This window comes from Vombatus ursinus, unplaced genomic scaffold (assembly GCF_900497805.2).
Source record: "Vombatus ursinus unplaced genomic scaffold, bare-nosed wombat genome assembly UNPS02014935.1, whole genome shotgun sequence".
NCBI lineage: Eukaryota > Metazoa > Chordata > Mammalia > Diprotodontia > Vombatidae > Vombatus > Vombatus ursinus.
In genome coordinates this window covers 7,506,498-7,532,827 of record NW_020954713.1, presented here as the reverse complement: position 1 = coordinate 7,532,827, position 26,330 = coordinate 7,506,498, and the positions used below count along the sequence as shown (strand labels likewise).

Below are 26,330 nucleotides of genomic sequence, written 5' to 3'. Positions count from 1 at the left end.
CAGATTAACCAACTTTGAGTATTGGAAGGGCAATTAAGGTGAAGATTTATTTGCTTGGTCCTAGAGAATGGAACCAGAAAGTTATAGATTTGGATGCAAATTTAACCTTCATCTCAGGAAAACAAAAACAGAGACAAAAAAACTTTCCAGTAGATCTAGCCAGAAGTAAAACAGGTTACATCCCTGGCATTGGATTCCCCTCCACTTGATGTTTTCAAGCAGAGGCTGGATGACCAGAATAATAGAAGAGCCTAGGAAGGAAGAGTCTAGGCCAACCTGCACACAAAAACTTTCCACTAATATCCCCAATAAGTGCTCATCCAACCTGCTTGATGACTTCCCTAGAGAGGAACCCTCCACTTAGAGGGCCAGCCATTTAATGAAGTTAGTTCCTGACCTTGAACTTAAAATTTACCTCTTTGCAATTTCCACCCATTACTCTTGGTTCTGCCCTCCGGGGCCAAACAGATCAAAACTATTCCCTTTTCCACGCAGCCACCTTTGAAACACTTAACTATAACCATCTCATCCCTACCCTGTCAGATACTAGAGAGCAGACTCCTTTCCAGAAAGGGGTTGTACTAAATCACCTGTCAACCCTGAATACTCTGAGAGTACTCTTAGGTGAATGTTACATGGCCTTGTATCATAATGTCGTGGAAGTCAGTCAGTAAACATTTATTAAGTGCCTACTATGAGTCAAGTACTAGGGATGCATTGCTGTATGCTAAGCACTAGTGATACAAAAAAAAAAAGTCAAGAAGACAATCCCTGCTCTCAAGTTGCTCATACTCTACTGAGGAAGAGAACATGCAACCAGTGATGTACAAATAATATAGCAACAAGATAAATTGGAGGAAATCCACAGAGAAAACTCCAGTAGGAACCTCTCTTTGCCACAGTTTCATGCCCCAACACATTCATTCTTAATTTTGTAATTTGACATTGGTTCTGATAGGATGAGGTCCCTTATTCCCCTCCCCCAACTTTATGTAGGCTGAATTAGAGCATTTCGCAGCTAGAAGGAGTCTCAGAGACCATTTACTCTCAATCTTATATAGATGTCCATTTTTCCTATATCTTTTCTCAGTGCCTGAGGCTTTTCTACCCTAGAACATCTCTCCTACATGCCAGTTCCCTTCTTCCACTGGTGAGCTCCTTATTTGGGTCCAGTTAAGCTGCCATGCTTTTTTTAGTTCCTGGCTGTGCTGCTGACTCTCTAGACTTTGCCCCCATGCCCCTGATTATCAACTCTCCTTCCCTACTTTCTCTTACATATGCTGTCTTCCCCCATTAGAATATAAGCTCGCTGAGGTCAGAGACTGTCTTTTTTTTGCACTTATTGCAAAGTGCTTGGCACATATTAAACATTAAATAAATACTTATTACCTGCTTGCAAATGCCTGACAAATTATTCCTTATACAAAATCACTGCTAAGTAGTCATTTAGTCTCCTTTTGAAGATGTGAGGGGAGACCCCACTAACTCACATGACAGTCCCTTCTGCTTTGGAAAGCTACAATTCTTAGGAAATTTTCCCTTGCATCAAAGTGAGATCTCATTTTTTCATTTAAAAATTTTGTTTTTTAATTATTTAAAAATGTTGAGGTAGCAAGTATTTAAAAAAAATTAATGTGTTCTTCTGCTACTTTCTCCTCTACCACCCCAATTATGGATATTTTTTTTGCAACTTCTAACCATTAATTTTTGAGGCCAAGAAGAACCAGCCTGATCCTTTTTCTGCAGTATTGCCTTTCAATTACTTAAAAAGGAAGGGAAAAAAACTATGATAACTTAGTTTTCTTTTTTGCAATCTAAACAACCTTTGTTCTTTCAACTAGTTATCATGTGGTCTGATCCCATTCACTTCCCCATTCTGGTTGACCTCTTCTTGACTGTCCTTTGGTTTCCTAATGTCCTGCCTAATGCATGGCACCCAGACTTAAATACAGTATTTCAGATATCTGACTTGGGTAGAAAACAGTGAGACTGTGACCTCCCTTGGCCTGGGCAATACAACTCAATATAGCCAAGGATTATATTACTATTTTTAACTGTTGGATCCTAGTGACCCTGCTGAGTTTTCAGTCTACTAAAGCCCCAACATGGTTTGCTTGCTTTTACAGGAGTGATTTTATAGTAACCCCTTCCCCTATTCTGTCTTCAACTAGATCCCTTTGAATCCAAATTTTCCCTAAGATAAAATATTCCCTATCATTGGGAGGGTGGGAGTGGGGAGTGAGGTCTTACATATTTTTTTTCTTTTAAATGAGGTATGTGAGACTTTCCAAATGACTCAACTCCCTTGAAATTATAAACGCTTTGAAGATATGACTTCAAGGACATGTAAATGAAATGTATCATCTCTTATCTTTTAATCCCAAGACTTGTAGTCATCGTGGTAAAGAAACGACTGAATGCCAGATTTTTTGTAGAGAAAAATGGACACCTTGAAAATCCAAATGCAGGGACGGTCATTGATGTGGAGGTTACCAGACCAGAATGGTAAGTTCAATTAAAAAAATGGAGGAGCAATGGTTAGGGATCCACCAAAGTGAGGGGAATCATTTTCGCACCTGACTTCTGTTTCTGTGACTTTATTTAAATGCTGCTTCCACCACTTAGTGTTCAATAAATTTGTAAAATTCAGACTTAGCTGATTTCTATAGTTGGGGTATGTAAAACTCTAAGTTCTTTTCTACTGCTTAGCACAATGCCTGGTATACTAGGCCCTTAATAAATGCTAGTTGACCAACTGACTGACCATAACTAATTTGTTCTTTTGAACCTAATGAGATCCAATTTATATTGCTTTTAAAGAAATTCTTAGGTGTTACATCCTTTTCTTATCTAGTTATTATCCATGGATATAATAGATATTAGCATAATCTGAGCCAACTGATGAGCTGTCATTTTGGTTTAGTTTTGGAATGTATTGTTTCTTTCAGTCTTTTCAATTTTACTGCCTCTGGCCATTTTTTAAAAGATTCCTTACTGGTAACCCAGGATTTGTTGTTCAGTCATTTAGTCATGTTTGATACTTTGTGACCCCATGGACCATAGCACACCAGGCCCTTCTATTCACTGTCTCTCAAAGTCTGTCCAAATTCACGTTCGTTGTTTCCGCAATACTATCTATCCATCTCATTCTCTGCTGAACTCTTTTCCTTTTGCCTTCAATCTTTCCTAACATCAGGGTCTTTTTCCATTGAGTCCATCTTCTTATTATATGACTAAAGTATTTAAGGTTCAGTATTTAACCTTCCAGTGAGTAGCCTGAGTTAGTTTCTTTAAGTAATGATTTGATTTGATCTCCTTGCTGTCCAAGGGACTCTCAGAAGTCTTCTCCAGCACCATAGTTCCAAAGTATTGATTCTTCAGTGCTAAGCTTTCCTTTTAGTCTAGCTCTAGGATAGTGGTAGGGAAATAAAAGTGAAGATTTAGAAAGTAGTGTTCTTTATGGATTTAAAACTTCACAAGCTTTTCTGATATGGTCCTTGCAAGAGTTTTCCATGATTAGTTTAGCGAAGTCAGCAGGCCACTTTAGGATGAATTGGGCTGAAAAATGGTGAGCATCAAATATCACACATACACACACATAGACACACACACACAGAGACAATGAAATTGGTTATGTGTTAACAGATAGGAAATGGCTTGAGTTTTTGTTTGTTTGCTTATTTTGTGGGGTTTTTTTTTAGGTTGAGATTCCCTATTTTGTTCAAGCTGGAAATTCAGCGATCATTCCTGGACTTGATCTCAGTACTACTTGGCATGGAACCTTTAACCAGTTCCATTTTTCCAACCTTAGCTGGCTCACACATCCTTATTTAGGCAGTCTAGTAATCCACAACCTTCAGGGGCTCATGATATTGTTGCCAGACTTAATGTGGATACTCTACCAGTGATAGCCCACCTCCTGGGTTAAGACAAAATACTTCAGGTATATACTACCACCCTTAGCCAGGAAATGATTTGTTACTGTTAAGGAAGTCATTCCTAAATCAGCTATCGGTGTAATTAGTCCACTAGCTTGTTAGAGCAAAATTTTTACATCAAAAATGATGTAAAACTCGAAGAATAAAAATGAGAAATATAGGGTGTACAAGTGAAATAGTTCCAACCTGACCTATTTAAATAAGTTACTGATAACAAAAAAGGGGAAATGGATGGAAGAAAGGATACCTATACTGATTATAACTTTATACTAAAGTGTAATCCATGGAAATCGCTTGTCATAAGGAAGCCAAAGTTACCTAGAAACCTCCAGAATCAGTAAACATCTGATCTCCTTGCCAAGGAAAAAGATATGCCCAAGAAAGGCTGGAGCAGCTTAGAAGACAGACTTGTTTATAAAAGCTCATAGAAAAGGATGGTGGGAAATGATAAGCAATATTTCTTCAGATTGAGAAACAGAAGGAGCAAAAAAGTTTAAAGAACCTTTGGTCCAAGACATAACTGTGCAAAATGAGCAGCGAAGGATCATTTTCCCCCAATTATCCATGGCATTGGGTATATATACATATATATATATACACACATATATATATACACACACATATATATACATATATATATACACATATATATATATGTATATATATATATGGAAACACTAGTTCATACGCAGCCCAGGAGAATCTGTAGAATCTTACATAGAACCTCTTTGGTAAAGTCTTTGTTTAGAAATTAGAACTTCATCTGTGACATTTGTCAACACTTATAGCAAGTGTTTCCTCCTCAGCTCAGCACCTTGATGTCTATAATGTCTATAATGATGTCTATAATGAAAAGATTTTTTGGAGTTTGTCAATCTGACATGATTTTGGTGAATGATTGAAAAACATTTTGTCTGAGCAAAGACTTCAAGGCTATGTCTTTTCTTCCTCTCTATTGAGTCAGGTGCTTTTTAAAAAATCAATACACATTCTATTCTTTTCCTGTCAATAATATGACTGTAAAGACATGTGCGGCAAGAAATTGCCAGTGGAAGCCTGCCTATTCTCCTTGTTCTTTTCTTCAATGTACTCTACATGGATACATCATAGATCAGTCTCATAATTTTCTTTAGAGTTGAGGAAGGCGTATGAGTCAAGAGTTGCTAATGTCACTTTGGTAAAAACAATGCCTGTGGGCTTTTCTACTTTGAAAGTTTCTCTTCTTTGACAGATTTGTAGAGTTTTTCTACCATAATCCTTTTGAAATAATTTCCTAGAGTTCTCTGTAGACATGGACAAGGCTAGATGTAGTGGTACATGCGTGTAATCCACTGGGGGGCTGAGGCTGGTAGATCAATTGAGCATAAGGAGTTCTGAGTTACACTGTTTGGCATGAAAATGGTGAGCAAGTGGAATGAGGAGGAGGGTGCAGCAAGTTGACCAAGGAGGGGTGAAACAGTCTAGGTAAAAAGTGGAGCAGGTCAGCATTCCTGTATCAGTTGGTAGTGGTTAGTGTGTGTGTGTGTGTGTGTGTGTGTGTGTGTGTGTGTATTATATATGTTGTTGCCCTGAAGTCAACCAGTTACTACCCATATCTTGTGGAGTCGTAACTTTTGGTTAACAATGTATACCTTTATATAGACACACACACACACAAACATATACACATTACGTGTGTATTAGTGCATGTATGTATATTAAATATATGTATGTATATATGCAATGCAACATACACACATGTACACACATACATATATGGTCGTCTGCCCCTCTCAAGTACATTTTTCTCACATGAGATATTAGTTGAATTAAAAGTGGTAGCATTCAAATGTGGTATCTCCATTATTGCTGCCTATGAGAATAGATCCTACAAAAACAGTGGAAGATTGATTTCATTTTATCCATACTTCAGTTTCATCCACAAATGCTCTCCAAATAACCTGGTTCACCTGGATTTTATGTCAGTATCTTCACAGGCTCTTTTCTCCTTAAGCAATTGTCACTGTTTTGTGAGGTTAACAACTTTTAATGTGCTGGTAAAGGTTTAACAATCAGCTCTTCTGAAAAAAAAATAAGTATGCATCTATGCATATACGAAAGTTTATTTTACTGATATAAAAGATGTGTAGCACAATTTACAAATAATAATGAAATGATAATACTCTTTGTTGTAAATTTTATATGGCCAATAGCTTCTCACAGAATGCTTTTGTTGATTTTTGCCAAACTCTTTTATCCACAGATGATCTACAGTTGTAATTCAGCCATAATTTAACAAATCACATTGCCTCCTAATCCACCGAATCTTTTCCCAATAAATATATTGTCATTAAATCTGACATGTGATTTGCTATTACATTATTTCCTACCCTCATACAAATTATGTTTATTAAAATTACACCTCTTTCAGCTTCGGCACTAGTGATGACAGTATTACTCCTTTTTTAGTTTCCTGTTGAATTTTGGGAATTAAAACATTGATTCTACATTCTTATTTACAAAATCCCCCAAATCCTTCAAAACAACTTTGTTTTAAAATTTCACTTAGACGATGCACTGGCCAGCGCCATTGGCTATCCATGGTGAAGTTAGTTCTTCATAAGGCCAAGTAGATGGTTCTAATAAATCAGAATAATTAAAAATGCTTTCATTGATGAAAGATAAATTAATATGTTGAAGTATATTTTCTAATAGCATATTCCTGGGAAGAGGATTATTAAGAGGAATGTCTTTAAACTTATCTAACAATCAAATTTTCAGCTTGAGATTCATGCTTTCCAATATTTAAATTTTCCAAAGGTTTTATGGTCCTCTCTTCCCCTCTCCTCTTCGAGCCTCCTTTTGTGTGTTCTCTTTCTTTATTGGATTTCAAGCTCCTTGAGGGCAGGGACTGGCTTTTTTTTTCTCTTTCATATTTATGTCCTCAGCATAGCAGTAGTAGGAACTTAATAAATACTTATTGACTGACTGAATATCTGGCTGTTTTCCTGAAGAGCATTGCAAGCAGAGATTGAGGTTTGAAGTCTAAAGAGCAAAATAACTTTTTTGAAGCAATTTTGACATCTTTTATTGTATCTCTAAGCCTGTGTCTTCTAATAACCCATGCTTCTCGATGCCAAATGCTTGAAATGTAGTAAAATAGTTATTTTAGTCTCAAATTAAAAACTTTCACTATATATTAATGAGTCCTGTTGACTCCTCAGTTTTCTAATAGATGGGCATTTTTGTGTTGTGTAATTACAGGTATGACTTCTTTATCATCAGCCAGTCCGTGAGAGTGGGTAGTGTGATGCCAACACATTATAATGTGATCTTTGATAATACTGACCTGACCCCCGACCAAATACAGTGCTTAACTTACAAGCTATGCTACATGTATTATAACTGGACTGTAAGTGTTTTTCTCTTCTGCAGAGATTCTTAACTTAGGATCCACAGACCTTTAAGGAGTCCATGGACAAAATTTTTGCGGGAAGGTACACAAATTTGGATGGGGAAAAGTTACATTTTTATTTTCACTTAAACTTTGGTTTCCTTTGTAATCCCGTGTCTTTAATTTTATGCATTTAAAAACCTAATTCTGAGAAGGCATCCACAGACTTCTCCAGACTGCCAAAGAGATCTGGGATACAAAAATAGTTAAGAACCCTTGATATACTTGGATCTAATTCATATTTAGATCTAATTTATGAAAAGAAAAACTTGGGGGATGGAACAAGTCAGTCAAGCAGTTATTAAGAGCCTTCTATATATACCAAGTGCCATGCTAAGAAATGAGGGTACAAAAAAAGACAGAGGCTCCCATTCTAATGGGGAAGCAAAAATGTAAATAAACTTATACTTATATGCAGAGTGGATGGTAAGTAATCTCCTAGGGAAGGCCGTAACTTGAAATTATGAAGACTTAGGTTCAAATGCCCTGTCGTACTAGCTGTGTGATCTGGGTTCTCAGACCCTTAATCTACACCCAAGGATTTATCTACTAAGGGTTACTGGATAGCAAGTTGCTGTTAGTGAAAAGACTTACTGATGCTGACAAGATTAAATTAGGAAAGTTTTCAAAGTGAAAACCAACAATGTAGGTGCTTAATAAATGCTTACTGACTGACTCATTTCTCAGTAAGCTTTTACTTAACATTGAAAGGGCTTAAAATATGGTTAGCAAACTAAGTGTTGAATTGTTTTCCCTCCACTAAAGGGTGTCATTCGAGTTCCAGCTCCATGCCAATACGCCCACAAACTGGCTTTCCTGGTTGGCCAGAGTATTCGTAAAAATCCCCATAAAATACTGTCAAATAGTCTTTATTACCTTTGAATAGCCGACCCTCCAGACTTCATTCATGGATGGAGATTGTCAGAAGAATCTTGGAATCGCCTTTTTCATAGCCATTACAATAGCTTTCTATATGGAATTCGGAATAGGACGGGACTTGAGGGAGAACTGGTTTTTCTTTACACTTATTGGTCAACACTATTTGAAGAGAGACTGGCTCACGTGAGAATCCTTCCGGGACAGAGTAACACAGCCACAAAGAAGAACCATCCCCAAATAAGGGAAGCAGCCAATATGGAAAATGAGACTCGCTGAGTCTGGCAGACTGGGAAAAGTAGCTTTATTGTAGTGACTTCATAATGGGTCATATCTAAGATTGTGATGTGGAGTCAAGGTATGAAATTCTCTTAGCTATGTTTTGCTGTTAAACAATGTAACTTTAGCATGGAGGATATTCTCAATTTGTTTTGTTGAATGTTTGACTTTGCCTGTTTTATTTGAAAGCACATGTGTTATTATTACGTCTGAACTCCGATGACGGAGTACTTGGCCTTAGGACCTTAATGCGTTCTTGGTCTCTGTTGATGGTCATCCCTGAGTCCTATATTTCTTGTCATTTAACCTAAGGAGTAGATTTATAAACATTGTTTTCGAAAAATAGGGATCATTTCCCATCTAATCTGCCCCAAAGCATCCAATTCCTTTTTCCATGAAAAGACAGAGAATCCATAGTTTTCTGGTTTGTAAATCTTTGTAAAAGTAATAACATTACAACATGTCCATCTTAAATTTAAACACAGCGCTGTGTATTCTCAGCATCATGGCGGGGGTTGGTAGATATTCTTCCTTCCGTGCTGCCTTCTTTCTCGTCCCCTATTCCATCCTTTGCTTTTGAACTGACTTGCTAGCTGCAAAGAAAGAGGCTGAGCAATACATCCACATCAAATCACAGGACACAGGATTGAATAACCTGGAGAAAGGACGTGAACACCTACAATTTTACATTTCCCGTTCTGAGGAACATCAGCATCAAGTGCTGCTTCTGATTACTGATCTTCTCACACTCCCCCTACAGTATATAATGATCAATACAAATTGCTTAAGAGTGTCTAACTAGTTAAGATGCACGAAAGAGCTTTCTCATTGCAAAATGAATATTGAGACAGTACATGAATATACCTGTCTTCAACCAGAGGTTAGTGATTTTTGCAGATTAGGTAACGGGCTTCCATGGATTCAATTTTTTTAAGTTTAAAATTTCAGTATTTTGATTTATTTAGACTGCTATGCTTGAATAATAACAAGTTAGCACTTGAAAGGGATTTCTTGAGGAATTGTATAGCAATTCCTGTATACAAAAAAGTCCCAAATACTACTGTCCTGTAAATATGTGTTGAAGTCAATATAGATAGTGGTGGCAATTGTATTTGAGATTAAGCTAATACTATAGTTAAATAAAGTTATGCATGTTACTACTGTTTTGCATTTTGTCATTATTACAGTAGTAATCTATTTTCCAAACTGGTTCATGAAAACTATTTAAACGTATAAGGTCAGCCTCAGTAGGCCTCTTTGGCAGCATACATTTTCCTTAGTCACTTTCTTATCATTTTGGAATTTCACCCTATCCTGCTTCACTTACCTAAAAAGAAATCAACATTTACTCAGAAACACTATAGAGAAAATTTGTTTATGTGTAAAGAACGGTAAGCGGGGAGGCAAGAATAGACATTTCTAGCTTCTCCTCTCTCTACTCTTTCCCAAGGAGGCTTTGCTCCTTTCTAGCAGGGGAAGCAAGAGTTTGGGGCCAGAGGCTGGCTACTGTGTTTTCGTCACAGAGAGAAGGTCTCAGACCAGAATTATATCTATCTGGAGGGCATTTTGGGAAGATGGTGGAGTAGGTCAGAAATTTCCAGGCTCTCCAGATTTCCTCTACAGACAGAAAATCACCACTAAATGACCATACAGTAGTCAAACTAAAGGAGTGAAGCATTGTCCTCCTAAGATAACTTGAGAGGACCTCAGAAAAGACAGGGCCTCCAGGGGCTGAGCTTTGGCTTGAGTGAAGTGTAGATACCTCCAATCCAACACGGAATCAACAAACAGTAGGCCCTGAGGGCAGCTCACTTGGGAAGTGGACTAGGCCTAGAGAAATTTCACCTCAGCTTCAGGAACTTTCACCTCACAAACTTTCATCTAAGGAACAGCAGACAGCCGGGGGGGGGGGGGGGGAGATTGAAGGACACCCCCCCCACACACACACACATACCGTTAGCAAAGGAAAAAGAACCTGACCAGAGATAGTTATTTTGCTGTAAAAAAAGATTTGGGTTCATGTTCAGAGGAAGATAGGTGAAGAAAAAGCCACTATTATCCCAAAGAGTAACTTCAAATGCTCACAAGCCCAGAAAGAATACTTGGAAGAACTTAAAAAGGAATTCAAAAATCAAATAAGAGAGATTGAGGAAAAACTAGGAAAAAATAAAAGCAATCCAAGAAAATTACGAAAAGAAAGCTAACCAATTAGAAAAAGAGGTCCAAAATCTTAAGGAAGAAAATAACTCCTTGAAAACTAAAAATGGGCAAGAGGAATTGAATGATGTTATAAGACACCAAGAAACAATAAAACTAGGGAAAAAATAGAATTTGAAACATCTCGTTAGAAAGACAACGTATCTGAAGAATAGATGGAAGAGAGATGATATAAGAATTGTTGGACTGATCAAAAATAGAATCTGGATACAAGATTACAGGAAATTATTAAGGAAAATTGCCCTGAAGTTCTAGAACAAGAGGGTAAAGCAGAAATAGAAAAAAAATCTGCTGTTCACCACCCAAAATAGATCACAGGAAAAAAACTTACTGCGATGTCATAGCCAAGTTTCAGAACTCCCAGGTTAAGGAGAAAATACCACATGCAGCAAGAAAAACAAAACAAACAAACAAACAAAGCCCCACAATTTAAATACTGCAGAAATAGTCAGGATTTCACAAGACTTAGTAGCTTCTACTCTAAAAGACTGTAGGTCTTAGAACATTATATTTCAAAGAGCAAAAGAGCTGGGATTGCATCCAAGAATAACTTACCCAGCGAAGTTGAGTATAATTCTGAATTTTGGAAAATGGAAATTTGAGGAATTGAGGGATTAAAGGTATTTTTAACAAAAAGACCAGAACTCAATGGAAAATTTGATATAAAAGAAATATAAGGAAAACACTAAAAACTAATTATAAGGCACTCATTAAGGTCAAAATATTTACTTATTATATATATGAAAATGTTATCAGTATTCTTAAAGCTGTCATCATTACTAAGGTAGTTTGAAAGAAAGGTTGGTTCTGAATTGTGTATGATGGGGTGATGCTATAAAACCAAATTGGGTAGGAAAATGTAAAACGAAGCAATTACAAAAAATGGGATATGAAAACTAATACAGAGGAAGCAGATGAGGGGAGGAAGTGGAGGGCTGGTAATACTGGAACCTTACTCTCATCTGGCTTGAAAAGGAAACAACATGTACATCTAGAATGGTGTAGAAGTCTTCTGAACATGCAGAGAGGTGAGAAAACTGGGGGATAGGGTGGAGGAGAGACTTTTAGAGGGGTGTGTTGATTGAGATTGGGAGTGGGGAAAGTGACGGGGGACTCTTGGAGAGGTGGGTGAAGTAGGGGGTGGGAGGGTGGGGGAAGAAGATATTGTAACAGGGATACAGCAAAAAAAAGGTTGAGAAAGAGAATAGTAAAAATAAGATGGAGGGAAATTCATAAATAGTAATTATAACTGAGTGTGGATGGAAGGTTTAGAGCAGCTCTCTTTGTGGTGGCAAAGAATTGTAAATTGCAGGGATCCTCATCAAGTGGAGAATGATTGAACAAGTTGTGGTGTGTGGTTGTGATGGAATACTCCTGTTCTATAAGAAATGATGAGCTCAATGATCTTAGAATAGCATGGAAAGACTTGCATGACATGGTGAAGAGTGCTGTGAACAGAACCAAGAAAACATTGTGTATAATAATAGCAGCATTTTAAGAATGACTTTGAGCAACTAAGTCATTTAGACTACAATAATTCTCTACCCTGCTTTCACAGATGCTATTCCAGACTTCTTCTTCTGCCCTCAAACCTCCTATCCACTCTGTTCCACTAACCCTCACACCTATAGACCTCACCTCATACTCTACTAAGAAAATAGAGACCATTCACCAGGAGCTCCATTTTCTCCCCTTCTGTCTAGCCCTTTACATCATCTCCCATTCTGTTCTCCTTTATATCAGTCTCTGATAAAGATGTGGTCCTCCTCACCAAATCCAATCAACCTTCTACCTGTGCTCTTGATCCCCTTCCTCGAGTGTATTAAAGGGGTGTGAGTAAAATCACATTCCAGAAAGGATAGAACTAGGGAGATTTCTGAGAGGAGGCAGCGTTTGAGTTGGGCTTCAAAGGATAGTTCCCAGTTGCAAACAATTGAGCCCCAAAATGTAGGACAGGAATAAACCTTTCAAGACAGGTAGCATGGATAGCTTTGGCGAGTCAGAACCGAAATGGCTAAGAGTTCTTTCCATACCTGATGTGAATTATTACATTAATCCCTAGAACTTGCCCCAGCCCTCTGGCTAGTACCTGAGGCCAGTCAGGAAGTCCACTCCCTCTTTCTCAAGCTTTTCTGGTTATGAAAGGAACTTCAGAAGATTATCCACAGCCATATGAGCCTTATTACACATCACTCTCTTTCATGCATCCCATGTTCTAGCCAGACTGGCCTACTTACATACAGCACTTGTCTTCCATCTTCTTCCTCTATACCTTCACTCACTCTGAAGGTTGTCTTTCATGTCTAGAATGCATTCTTACCTCACTGCTACCTCTTAGAATTCCTGGTTGCCTTCAAATCTCTTCTTGCTCTATATCCTATTAGAAGCTTTGTCCTCCAGGTTATTAGTATTCTAAGTACATACCTATTTACATGTGACCCACAGTAGAATGTAAACCCTGGAGAGCAGGGAATGTTTCCCCTTTTCTTTGTATTTCCAAGTGCCTAACAGTGTCTTACTTGATTTGCCCAATGCTTTCTGTATTTCATTTAATTAGAGGTATATGATCAATTTCTTGAAGCCAAAAGCATTCTTTCTTCCTTTTCCGAGTCAAGAATTCCCCTCTGCCCAATCTGGGCTGTCCCAAACAATCATCCCCTATGACCTAGTGATAGGCCTATCCTTCATCCCCCTATACGAAGACCTTAGATGAAAGCATTCTCCAGTAGCATAAATTGAATTAGGTGAGCTAAGACAAAAGTCTCTTCTTGGATCTTTTCAGAAGGAGCCATGAGTTGTTTCTGTTCAACCCATCAAGACCTTAACTGACATCCTGGTAGTTGGGGATCAGATGACGCTACAATGCAAAGAGGAACCTTTTCAGGTTTCTAGTCGCCATTGCCTTTAATCAGAGCCTTAACTAGGGCAGATTGACTGGGGCTTTGACTCAGCTAGGGTGCCAAAATTAAAATGACACTGGTAGCTCTTCAAAAACACAGAAACTGCTGACTTTCACACCTCATTATCAAGAAATAACAAGGAAAAAATAAAGGATGCTCCCTCAGGCATGCCCATGGCTATGGCCCAAGTGAACTCTTCTCTGATCCCCTGATGCTGCCTCCTCCCAAATCCTCTGGAGAGTTTTGTTTCTGTGCCACTTGTCCTGGGAAACATAAATTACTAGTTATGCCTGCATTTATATGTCTCTAACTGGATCTCTTACAATGAGTGTGCATTGATGGAGCACATTTTTCAGAAATACCTGCAGCATTAATATTTTTGTGTGTCATGGACCCTATTGGCAGTCTGATGAAGCCTACAGATTCCTCAAGGATAATGTTTTTAAACATAAAATAAAATCCATAGGATTATAAAAGAAACTGATTATATTTGAAACACAGTTATGCCTAGAAATACTCAGAGTCCCTCTTTCTACTTGAAGGAAGAGCATTCCCCTTCCTTTATTGTGTGTATTTATGTATATGACTTAGTTATACAACATCAATGAGCAAGCCTCCCACAAATACAAAGAAATGTCTCAACAACATTCTATAAAATATCAAATATTTTATTTACATAAAATATCTTACATGAACTGTACACATGCACACACCCACACAATATTTAACCACAAGTTTAGGCCAGCAGTTGTCTTGAATTTCATACATCTAGCACACACAAATAATTGCCTTTTTTTTTTTTACAATAATTTACAGTCGAGTTCTTTGAAGACACAATGGGGGAAGCTTTGATCATTTATAAACCTTTCATAAGTTACAAAAGAAAGGCAGTCTGAAAAGTATGTATAAACAGTAAAAACAATTTTCAAGGGGACAAGAGTTACAAAAGAGTTACTGCCAAATAGACTGGCCAGCAACTGGTAAGACCGCTTTTGTTCAGCAGATGCCAGTACTGAAAAATGGGCATGGAAGCAGGTGGGGCTCGGAATTTTAGGATGCCTTCTTCGTGCCTTTTGTGCCTGGTGTAGCATTTTTGACACACATGCACACATGGCACCTTACTGACAAGCCCATTTCCGTGTATTTCACACTGACATCAATAAAATGAAAAATGATTGAACCCAAGCTTGCACAGCTACAGAAGAACACGAAAGGGGCAAAAATGCCTGCTTTCCAGCAGGTTGGAGGACTCAGACATTACATGGAGGAGAGTAGCCCAAAGTAGGTTTTACAAAGTGTATTGATAGGGCGTGAGAACTTTATAATTAAGTTGTATGTGGAATTCTTTTTTTTTTCCCAATCAGTGAACTCAGGCCAAAGTCTAAAATAAAATTAAAATGAAATGACTTTTCTTTTTCCTATTTCTTGTTTTCCCAAATTACAGACATTAAATGGAGCCAGTAATAGATTATTTGATTTCAAACTCGTGTTTCAATGAGAATGAAGACATTTGAATGTAGAACACATACGAAGTATACACTGTATATTTACTAGACAGTACAAATCACTGTGCATTTTATAAGGCAGAACATCAAGGCTGAATAAACTAGGAATTTCAAGACCATAGTTAAGTGACATTTACGCATCATGAGGCAAGCATTTGGAAAAAGAGAAACTTGAAAGTCATCCCTTTAAGGGCAGGTAACAAATGCAGAAAGATGAGATATTGTAGGTGGGGAGTGGGCTACCCCAGTAGCTGTTCATCCACCTGTTATTTAATGGTTCCCCCCTCCCCCACAAATCATACTTTGGAAAATCTGAGCAGATTGGCAACAATGACTTGGAAAGAACAACAGGCCCACTTTACTCTTGCAGTCAGTTAAAGTAGACCATAGTGCAAAATTACATTTTTTCCCCTACTGGTGTCAGAAAGGAAGGGGGAAAAAAACAGAGATGGTTTTAGAAAGTACTTTAGTGAGTCATGAAAGCCCTAGTTTGGGATGAAAGGAAATTACATAGGCCAGGCGTTACAAGTCGTCCAGAAGTATATGGATCACTTCACTGCACCCAGTTTTCTCAGAAGTTTCTTCCCTTTGGAAAGCAGACCCTTTTTCTTTTTCGAGGCCCTTTCCCTGCCTCTCCCAGGACTACCAGAACCCATAGATGACGGAGGTGACCCAGAATGCAGATGGACTGTGGGGGATGGTGCTCTCCTTGACGTACCTGTATTCTCAGGAGGAACCTATTAGGTATATTGTGACAGTTTATTGAATGTTTGAAAGCCAACAACATCAATTCAGTGGGGGTAACATCTTAAGGTCCCATTTCCCACCAAAAGGGGGCAAAGAGGTTCATGTCTTCTATCAGTGGCTTAAAATATATCAAAGGCAAATTACATATAAGCGTCACCTCCCAAAGTACAGCGGCCACCAAGCGTTAAGACACATGCTTTGGGACCTAATGGTTCTGAACAATTGCCACGTTTCATTTTGCCAAAATAATGGCAAAAGAAAAAAAAAGAAAAAAAAGGAAAATTTCGGCAAATGATAATTTGAGTTCTTTGAATTAACATAGCAGTTAGCCCAGAATAAGTACAATGGGCTAAGTACCAGCAACTGAATCTTGGGAGCAAAAGTTTCCCCGGAGGAATTCCTATTGTATTCAAAACAAAACAAAACAAAACCAAAACACTATTTGATGATGTAAAATTCTGATGTCCTTGAATCCATTTTGCACAATTTACTGTGCTATATGTATATATTGGAGAGAGATGGTACATTGGTTAAAAAGAAAAAAAAAACTAAAATGAACCTTAATTGCAATCAAAGAAAGCTTAAAGGCCCTTATTGTTTTAAAGTGTGCTTTGTATATTTCAAAGTGAAAATGAGTTTTTTTCAGTGCTTAGGACTTGAGAGTATTTCAGTATATTTTAAATATAACATCAGTCCTTGAACCCCATCGATAGAATTCTTTTATTCTGATCACATAATGCAGTTACTGTTTGCCTAAAAGAGGCTATGCAGTTAGATGCACGTTTTAATGTACATAGTAGAATTCACTTTCCCCATAGCCCTTCTTATTTCAGGCCAGACCTTATTCAAATACAAAATGTTCCTACAAAAAAGAAAATTTAGCCAAGGGTCTTCAGGCTTCCTTGGATTTGAAATCAAGGCCTAATTCTAATGGAAAACAACTTAGTAAAGCATCCCAAGTACACCTGAAGATACCATGTATTTAGCCTAGTGCATTCATCCACTGAGCTGCATCATCCATGACAGTTAACATTGCATTGGTAAACCAAACACTATTCAGTGTCTCTCAGAGGTTGGTTGGTTTGTTTCTTTGTTTTTTTAAATGTCTGTTATGGGCTACATATCATCACATTTTTGTAGTACAGAAGTCAAACTGCCTAAGAAAACATTTCTAGGTAGTTCAAGCCAGGATTTGAGGTTGCTAGTGTTATGAGACAACTCCAGGCCAACTTAATTAAACTATTCATGTGAATTATAACCTTTTTTATGAATTTTTCGGAGGGGTGGTTAAAAGTCTTTACAAGTAATAGATTGTGCCTTTTTTCCAGGGATTGGCTAACAATGCAATCTGCAGCTTTTGCTTTTTAGAATCCTTAGACATTGGAACACTTCTCTACATAAACAGAAATGCTTTTCTTCATTAAGAAATATGTTCCCAATGTTGACCTTTTCATGAATTTGTTATAATATGGTAGTGAGAAATGGACACAAGAGAATTTGTTTTATGACAAATTCGTTTAAGCTTCATAACTGAAAAAAAGCAACATCCTCAGATTTTTGGGCCAATGATTTTTTGAGACATATTTCTTTTTCTGAATCCCACAGTTAAGTCTTAAGACTACTGCATTAGTTATTGCAAGGTAGCTTAAATTGGTATCTTTATTGGTATCTTCAGTTGCTCACTTACGTGAAGGCTACATTGCCTTATTAAGGTGTGAAATGAACACTCTTCTTCTGTTTCCAAGCAGATGAGCAAAGAAATAAAAATATATATAAAATATATAATATAGAAAAACTTGAAGTGATGAAACAAAATAAAGATGAAACACTCAACATGAATGTAATCTCAGATAAAAAAAAGTATTGGAAATAGTATACTAATGTTAATGTTAGAGGGGGATTGATAAACCTTAATGGAAGGCAAGCAAATAGCAACCATTGCTCACCAAATCAATTTAAGTTTTCTCTATAAAGAAGAGCTATTATCTTTTTGTATTTTATTGTACTTTCTTTTTTATGGTCTATGTTAAGACATGGGAAGCTCTTTCATGAATAAAAGTTGACCAAATTAGAATTAAAATGGAACTTCTTGGTAAAGCAAATAAAATATAGCTTAAAATTTTAGATTCAGTAAGAAACCAACACCAAGTAACTAGCAGAAGAACACATTGCAATGTTTCAGGTGGTACATTTCACCCACCCCACTCCCAAACCCAAAGTGTAAAATGTGTATGTGTAAAAAAGCATGAGACAACAAATTATGAAAGACTGGAACATATATTAAAATATGTAATATGACTGCTTACCCTTTTAGCCTTGGTACGCATTGGGGCATCTTGAGAATAACGGGATGGTGTATCCGAAAGGTAGACTTCGACGTCATCAGGCACTTCTTCCAGAAAGTTTGAAGGAACCAGGCCCTTTTGTCCATTGAGCTCTCCCTATGACATAGAAAAATGTGTATATGGAAAGAGAGAGAAGTCATTAATTATTGTCTTCTAAGATTAAGGTTTTGTTTTATCTCCTCTTAATTCTTAAAGTCTTGCTAATCCAAGTGGCAACATTATTATCAATATTATTGTTATTATTTGGTCCAGGCTTGTTGATTTCATCAGTGTAGGGAAATGCTGATGAAAAAACTCCTACCTGAGCAGATGATCAACTAGTCTCAACTTGTACTTTAAAAAGTCTCAAAACTTATTTATATTATTTTTTGTTTGTTTTTTGTTTTCTCCAACTTATACTCAAGAGGTACCTGGGGGTACTGAGGAATTAAGTAACATGGTCTTAGTCACACAGCCATGCATCAGAGGTGAGAATTAAACCCAGGTTTTCCTGACTCTGAGACCAGCTCCTTATACACTATACTATGCTGACTCTCATTATAAATATATTTTTGTTACTGTTCAGTCATTTCAGTCATGTCCAACTGTGACCCCATTGGGGTTTCCTTGGCAGAGATACTGGAGTGGTTTGCCATTTCCTTCACCAGCTTATTATATAGATGAGAACACTGAGGCAAACAGGATCAAGAGACTTGCCCAGGGTCACACAGCTAGTAAGTGTCTGAGGCCATTGTCTGAGTGTCTGAGCTGTGAAGATGAGTCTTCCTGACCTCAGGCATGGCACTCCATCCACTGCACCACCATGATTATATTTACATTTGTGTTTTTAAAAAAAGCTCTATTTTAACATTTGACTATTTTAAAATATCAGGTTAATTAAGCAATAGTCCACAATACCTTAGAGATAGTATTTTAGACTTGAAAATGTGAATGAATGGACATGAAATCACTGGGAGTTTCTGGCCAACTAGCCCCACCACAGATGAAAAAGGCCAATTCCAGAAACATTTCAATGTCCTGTCACTCAAGTGCTGCTTAGTAATGGTGACTTAAAGTGACCATGGGCAAATCACTTAACCTCTCTGGTCCTCAGTTTCCTCAGCTGAAAAAAGAGGGGGTTGATGGACTGGATGATATCTGATGTTCCTTTCTGTGAATGCCTGTACCTCTCTGACATCTAGATAAGTTCATTTTGACAGCTTACATGCGTTAGAAATGACGTGGAACCAAATTGCACATGAGTGTGAACAGTAAGAGTAATGCGTTTTATCTAATGTATATAAATATTTTTAATAAATAAGTATGACTCTAAGAAGTTTATAAATTACTTGACTCCTTCAAGGACCTGAGAGTGTGATTTTGTTGGTGTGGGGCAACCTGCATTGATGTGTGTCAAAATCTCTTTGTACCAGGTGAGACAGTTATAGGAGATACTGAGGCCACAGAAATATCCATCCCCTGGTAGCCAACCCGCAGGTCAAGAGCCTCTACAAGTTTATCCTCAGATGACAGGCTACCCCTGAGCACCCACTAGAAACCTTTACTGGTTTATCAATCCCCCTCTAACATTAATCTAACAATTAATGGATCTCCAGTGACAATAGCTGTCAAGAGTCAATGTCACTTGCATGAGGGGACTGGGGTAGACTTTAATGGAGGATACTATCTATTTTATAATATATAACATTCTAACAAAAGTGCCTTTCCCTGGCCACCACTCTCTTGCGTGGGACTGGTCTAAATGTAAGCTCTGTGAGGTCACAGACTATCTCTGCTTCTTTTTTTTGTATCCCTGGTCCTGAACACAATGTTTAGTGCACAGGAAACGCTCAGCTGGTGCAGTAGATAGTGTGGGACCTGGAGTCAGGAAAACCTGACTTCATATCCTGCCTCATATACTTACCAGCTATGTGACCCTGGCCAAGTCATTTAACTTCTGCTGGCCTCAGTCTCCTTATTGGCAAAATGGAGACAATGATAGCACCTACCTCCCAAGGCTACTGTTAGGATAAAATGAAATCATTTTTATAAAGCACTATATGTTGTTGTTGTCGAGTTGTTTCAGTTGTGCCCAACTCTTCATGACCCCTTTTGGGGTTTTCTTGGCAAAGATACTGGAGTGATTTGCAATTTACTTCTCCAGCTCATTTTACAGGTGAAGAAACTGAAACAAACAGGGTTAAATGACTTGTCCAGGTTCACCCAGCTAATAAGTGTCTGAGGTCACATTTGAACTCAGGTCTTCCTGACTCCAGGGCCAGTGTTCTACCTACCATGCTACCTAGCTTCCCGAAAGCACTGTATTATGTTAATTTCTACATCAAGGATACATAATTTTTGTAATTGCTCTTACAACACAGAACATGGTCCCTCTATAGCTTAGCAGAGAGACTTTTAAAGTTACTGTGGGTGAAAAATGAATCCTTTCGATCCCACTTAGACCAGCCAGGGATAGGCTTTTCCTACCTTGGCTCATGTCTGTGAGAATAGGTATACTCTGTCTCGGGGTTCATCCCTGAAGTTATTCTAACCTGGTAGTACCTACTAGAGCCTCTGCCCCATTGGCACAACTTTTGAGCACCTAAATTAATTCCTTTAATTTGTCCTTGGAAAGAATTTTATTTCATTCATGTCAATCTCTTTTGGGATACAGACCTAATAGTGACATTGCTAGGTCAAAGGGTATTCATGGTTTTATAGCCCTTTGAGCATAGTTCCAAATTGCTCTACAGAATGGTTGAATCAGTTCACAACTCCACCAATAGTGCATTAATGTCTGATTTTTCCCACATTCCCTCCAACATTTGTCATTTACCTTTTCTGTCTTATTAGCCAATCTAATATGTATGATGCTCATGGAAATCAAAGGTCTTGTTAACAAATGAGGTTGGGAGGGAATGTGCTTTTTGCTACCATAGACTAGAAGCATATTTATACTCCACCACCACCCCTTGGGTTCTTCCCAAGACCTGAAAGGAGAAATTCTATGTAGGGACAACGATCTAACAATACTTGTTGCTTGGTTTTATTCTCTCATACCATGGCATGCCATGATGAGGCTTTGTAAGAAGACTTATTAGCTTATTATTATTAGCTTAGAGTTTTTAGTTATTTGTTTTACACTTTGAATGATTTTGTACCTACATCCACAGAGGGAGTTTCCTTATCTGGGAGATGCCAATATCAATGAAATCATAGATTGAGTCCCTCTTCCAATCTGTAATTTCAATATATTTGGGGTTGACTGACTGTGTGTACAAAGTTGTTTCTCTTGATCCTCTAGTTGTCAATAAGCTCCCTGAGGGCAGGGCCTGTTTTCATTTTTGTCTTTCATCTCTATAATCTAGTTAGTACAGTGGCTGACACACTTTGTTGTTGTTCTTAGATCAGACCTGTGATTTTCTTGGTATAAGAAACTCCCTCCACCATGAGGATTGGCACCTTCTCTATAACTTAGAGTCTTAGAGAGTGGCCTGAGGGCCACTGAGAGGCTATGACCTGTCCAGGGTCACACAGGCAATATGCGTCAGAGGCCACACTTGAATCCAGGTCTTCCTGGCTCTGAGGTTGGCTCTCTACGTACCACACTACCTTGCCTTTCAGCTAGCACATTGTAAGTGCTTAATAAGTGTTTTCAAAATTAAATTAAAGTACAAAATAAACATATATATGTACATGTATATAAATAATATAGAGAGATATTTCAGTTCTGCAATGGATATATATTTTTTTACATTTAATTTTAATTTTATTTTTTCCCAATTACATGGAAACAAAAATTTTTAACATTCATTTGAAAATTTTGAGTTCCAAAATCTCTCCCTTTCTCCTTTCCGTCCCCCCTCTTTGAGAAGGCAAGCAATTTGATATAGATTATACATGTGCAGTCATGCAAAATCATTTCCATATTAGCCATGTTACAAAAGAACCAAAGAATGGATATATTATCGTAATGAAACAGGAATTATCTCTTTTTCACTTTCTTTCTTCTTCCTCTCTCTTTCTCTTCCTACCCTTTCCTCTCTCCCCATCTCTCCCTGTCACCTCTGTCCTCTTCTTTCTCTCAGTTCTCTCCTCTCTCTTTCTGTCTCTCTCCCTCCCTCCTCTCCCCTGCTCTGTCTGTCTCTGTCTCTGTCTCTCTCTGTCTCTGCCTCTTCCTTCCTCTCCCCTCTCTCCTTGCCCCCAAGTTGGTACCTTCTCTGCATCTTAGAAAGTTTCCTAAAGCACAGAGAGTTTGAGTGACTTGTATAGGGTCACACAGACAGTATGTGTCAGAAACAGACTTGAATCCAGGTCTTTCTGGATCAAATAGATGTAACAAAAAAAATAGGCAAAATTTGTTAACTAGATTTTCTGTAATTCAAATGAGTCTCCCTCATTTCAGGGTGCAATACACACACAACCCCAAAATAACCTCTTTTGGTATATCCAAAACTTACATAGTAAAATCCATCTTCATCAATTTCACCAAACACAGTAATAATGTCTCCTGTGCAAAATGTGAGTTCTGCCTGTAAAGATAGGAAGGGAAAGTAGTATTAAGCTGTAATGAAGCAATAGTTTTGAAAATAAATTTGACATTACTTTTCCTCTATGTGGTTATCTTTTAAATGGTAGCATCTACCCTTTGAAGCAAGTGTTCCCTCTGTTTACTGAGGATGGCACAAAATTATACAGAATGTAAGCTACTTATGGACAGACTATTTCATTTTTGTCTCTGTATCAGGACCTAGCACAGTATGTATATATATGTATGTATGTATATAATGTGTGTGTGTATACATATATATATATTATATATATATGCTTGTTAAATTTAATTGAAAAGAATAGTACAGAAGGTCTGAAAGGAAGGCAAGGAGGAAGGGAGGAAGTAAGGAAGAAAGGAAAGGAGGGAAGAAGAGAAGGTGGAAGGAAGGAAGGGAGGGAGGGAGCAAGGAAGAGAGAAAAAAGGAAGATAGGAAGGAAGGGAATAAGGGAAGGAAGAAGAGAAAGATAAAGGAGAATAAAAATAGAAAAAGAAAGTGAGAGGGAGGGAGAGAGAGAAGGAAGGAAGGGAGGAAGGAGTGCTATCTTTATTTTGATTCAGATCTATTTTCTTGCCTGCTTTCCTTTGCAGCATATCTCAAAATGGACTTTAATTCCACTCATATTCCCTCTCTTACAAGTACCTTTCCTCATTCCCCTTAGTTGATAATGCTTACTCTCTCCTCTTCAAATTATTATGTATATACCTATCTCCTTATGTGTTGTATACACCTAGTAGACTGTGAACTCTTTGAAGGCAGGAATTGATTTTTATTTTGTCTTTGTTTCTTCAATATGTATTGTATACACATAACAGAAACTTAATGCATAATTAGTTGATTGGATTGGTTGGCATAGAGGGACTGCACTCAAAAGAACTAAGGTTGAATTCCAAATCTGCAGCTAATTATTAGCTTACTAACTAGACCTTAGAGAAATCATTTTCTACTTCTCAGTCTCAGTTTCCTTATCTATAAGGTAAGTGATAGAAGCAGATGATCTCCATGGGCCCTTTTAGTTCTGAATCCAGCTGTTCTCTTTGGAAAAGTGCGGAGCACTGCATTTGGAGTCAAAAGGACATAGATTTGAATTAGGACTTAGAATGAGAGGATCTTGGTTCAACTCCTCTGTGTGAGGAGTCACTTTAATTATCTGTGAGCCTCAGTTTCCTCCTCTGTAAAATAAAGGGTTTGAACTAGACAGTCTCTTAAGAGCATCCCACAAACACTTTGCAGGCAAATAAAGTGAGATCTAAACAATTGGAAAGATCAATTGTTCATAGATAGGCCAAGCCAATAAAATAAAAATAACAATTCTACCTAAATTAATTTATTTGTTCATTGCCATACCAAACATTATTTTATAGAGCAAAAACATCCCACCTCAGAAGTCCGTGGTTCTGTAAATTCTATTGGGAAACTACCTTTCTGAGCCTCAGTTTTCTCATTCATGAAATGAGGATGACAATATCAATCAGCTCTAGGAGAGACCTTAGTGATCAACTCATCTAGCCCCTTCATTTTGCAGAGATATAAACCAAGATACAGAAAGAACAAACAAAGGGACTTGCCTAAGCTTATATCTAGGTTGCAGATCCAGGATCTGAACCTAGGACCTACATCACACCACAGTTCCTGCCTTTTAATATTTGACCTACCTCAATCGGTTGTTGTGAGGAAAATCACTTTGTAACTTTTAAGTGAGAATGAATTGTAAGATATGATCAAGATTTGCAGTGTCTACATCTCTACAAATTTCACTTGCCTTGGTTTGATATTCTCTGGAAACAAAATGCTTCATATCCATTAATTTTTTTTTTTATATTTTTTCCAGACTTGTCTCTTTCCTTAGAAAACAGTAGCTCAGGAGTGATAACAGCTGAGCATTCCATCTCTCATCCCAAACTGCTGGCAGCTAACTGCTGACCTCAATCTTTGAAACTAGTGCCTGAGGGTTTGGTGGTACCATCTGTGTCCACAGGAAAATATTATGGGGGCAGGTGGTCATGCAGCTGGAGAGGCTGACCATACCCTTTATTTTCCTTTGATTGTTTCCAGGTAGGGCTGGGCATTATATCTCTGGGAGGGAAACAAGAAAGGTGAAAGTGGATGGGATGGTGGTGGCGGTGGTGGTGGTGATGTGTTGACAACCAGCTCTCCAATCAAATGGACACACCACACACTTTTAAGTTTAATATACATTATTAACATTTTCTCCATCACTTTCTGAAGTCTAGACAACTAATAAAACAATACATCAAGCATTTGCCAATTTACAAGGTGTAAATGCTCACGTGGAAATTTAACCATTGGCTCTCTTGATCGGGCAATAGCTGGCTCTAGCATCCCACTGGAAGGGGCCCTCCTTAGACAAGGTTGCAGGAAGGGGGTTTTATAGGAATGAACCAAAACAGTGGTGAGTCAATACCTCTACATCAACATTAGGAGAGCTTTCTCTTGGGTCATAGTCATAGAGAGCGACCATTCTTCTTGTAGACACGGGGTGCTGCCGGCCACTCCGTCTGTTCCTCTCTGTTCCAGGGGGAGGGGAAAAGAAAGCTATTATCAAGTATTCAGAAAAAATACACAGTGTTTGCCCTTTCTAATGCAGCAGCCATATCACAGATCTAGCAAGCTAGACAGAGACCTATTCCATCCAGGAGAATGGACCAAGATCCAACCAAGGCACAGCACCTACTCACAGAATGAACTGTTTGTTCCTTTACATCAGTTGCCTTGGATTTCATTTGTCCTGTTTTTCTTATTTCCTTAAAAACATCATTATTTATCATCGGATTGTTACCTTTCCTGCAATTCATTGGTTAAATTACTTAAAATTTAGGGAGGGAGAGAGCAAACTCATGAACAAAGCAGGGGACTGTTAGCCACCTGGCAAGGGTTTGGCTCTACCAATATTGAAGTCATACAACAAAACTTTTCCCATAAATAACCACACACCTAGGACATTATCTGGTACAATTAGTCATGTCCCCTCTTTCCCCTCCCCTAGAAAACGGTAAATTCCCTGAGGGCAAAGATAGTTTTATTTTTTGTCTCTATATCCCTAGTGACTAATAGAAAAATATGACATAGAATAGGTACTTAGTAAATAGTTAATTGAATTAATTTGAATACTCTAGCTATATCAGGAAGTAGGAGGGGATTCTTTGTGCAGACCTCAAATAATACAGATCATATAAAAGTATTCTAGAAATATATATGTGAAGGAAGGAATTCATGATCCCTTGGAAATGACTGGTCTAATGAAGGTGTTCTTAACCTGGGGTACATGGATAGATTTCACAGGGTCCATGAATTTGAATGGGAAAAAAATCTTTATTGCAACATATTTCACTTATTTTGTTATCTTGTGAATTTTATTTTATCTTTTAAAAACATTTTATTCTGAGAAGGGATCTATAGGCTTTACCACATAGCCTAAGGAGTCCATGACAGAAGAACCAGAGGTTTAAAACCTCTGGTCTAAAAGATCTATCTATATACCTACCTATATCTATATGTATTTATCCATATATACATATATATGCATGTATATATATATAT

The 26,330-nt window shown here is 37.8% G+C and overlaps 2 protein-coding genes across 2 annotated transcripts in view; one reads left to right on the top strand and one right to left on the bottom strand.

The window, feature by feature from the left end:
- PIWIL1 (piwi like RNA-mediated gene silencing 1) overlaps window positions 1–8,253 on the top strand; it is a 63,273-nt gene extending 55,020 nt beyond the window's left edge. The window contains exons 18-20 of the mRNA XM_027844243.1: window positions 2,386–2,505; window positions 7,182–7,329; window positions 8,137–8,253. Of these exons, the coding sequence (XP_027700044.1) occupies window positions 2,386–2,505; window positions 7,182–7,329; window positions 8,137–8,253 (385 nt within the window). The remainder of the gene's footprint in view (window positions 1–2,385; window positions 2,506–7,181; window positions 7,330–8,136) is intronic.
- A 7,443-nt stretch (window positions 8,254–15,696) lies between these two features.
- Window positions 15,697–26,330, bottom strand: part of RIMBP2 (RIMS binding protein 2) — a 509,773-nt gene continuing 499,139 nt past the window's right edge. The window contains 4 exon segments of the mRNA XM_027844231.1: window positions 15,697–15,885; window positions 18,202–18,336; window positions 22,680–22,751; window positions 25,195–25,298. Coding sequence (XP_027700032.1) covers window positions 15,697–15,885; window positions 18,202–18,336; window positions 22,680–22,751; window positions 25,195–25,298 — 500 coding nt within the window.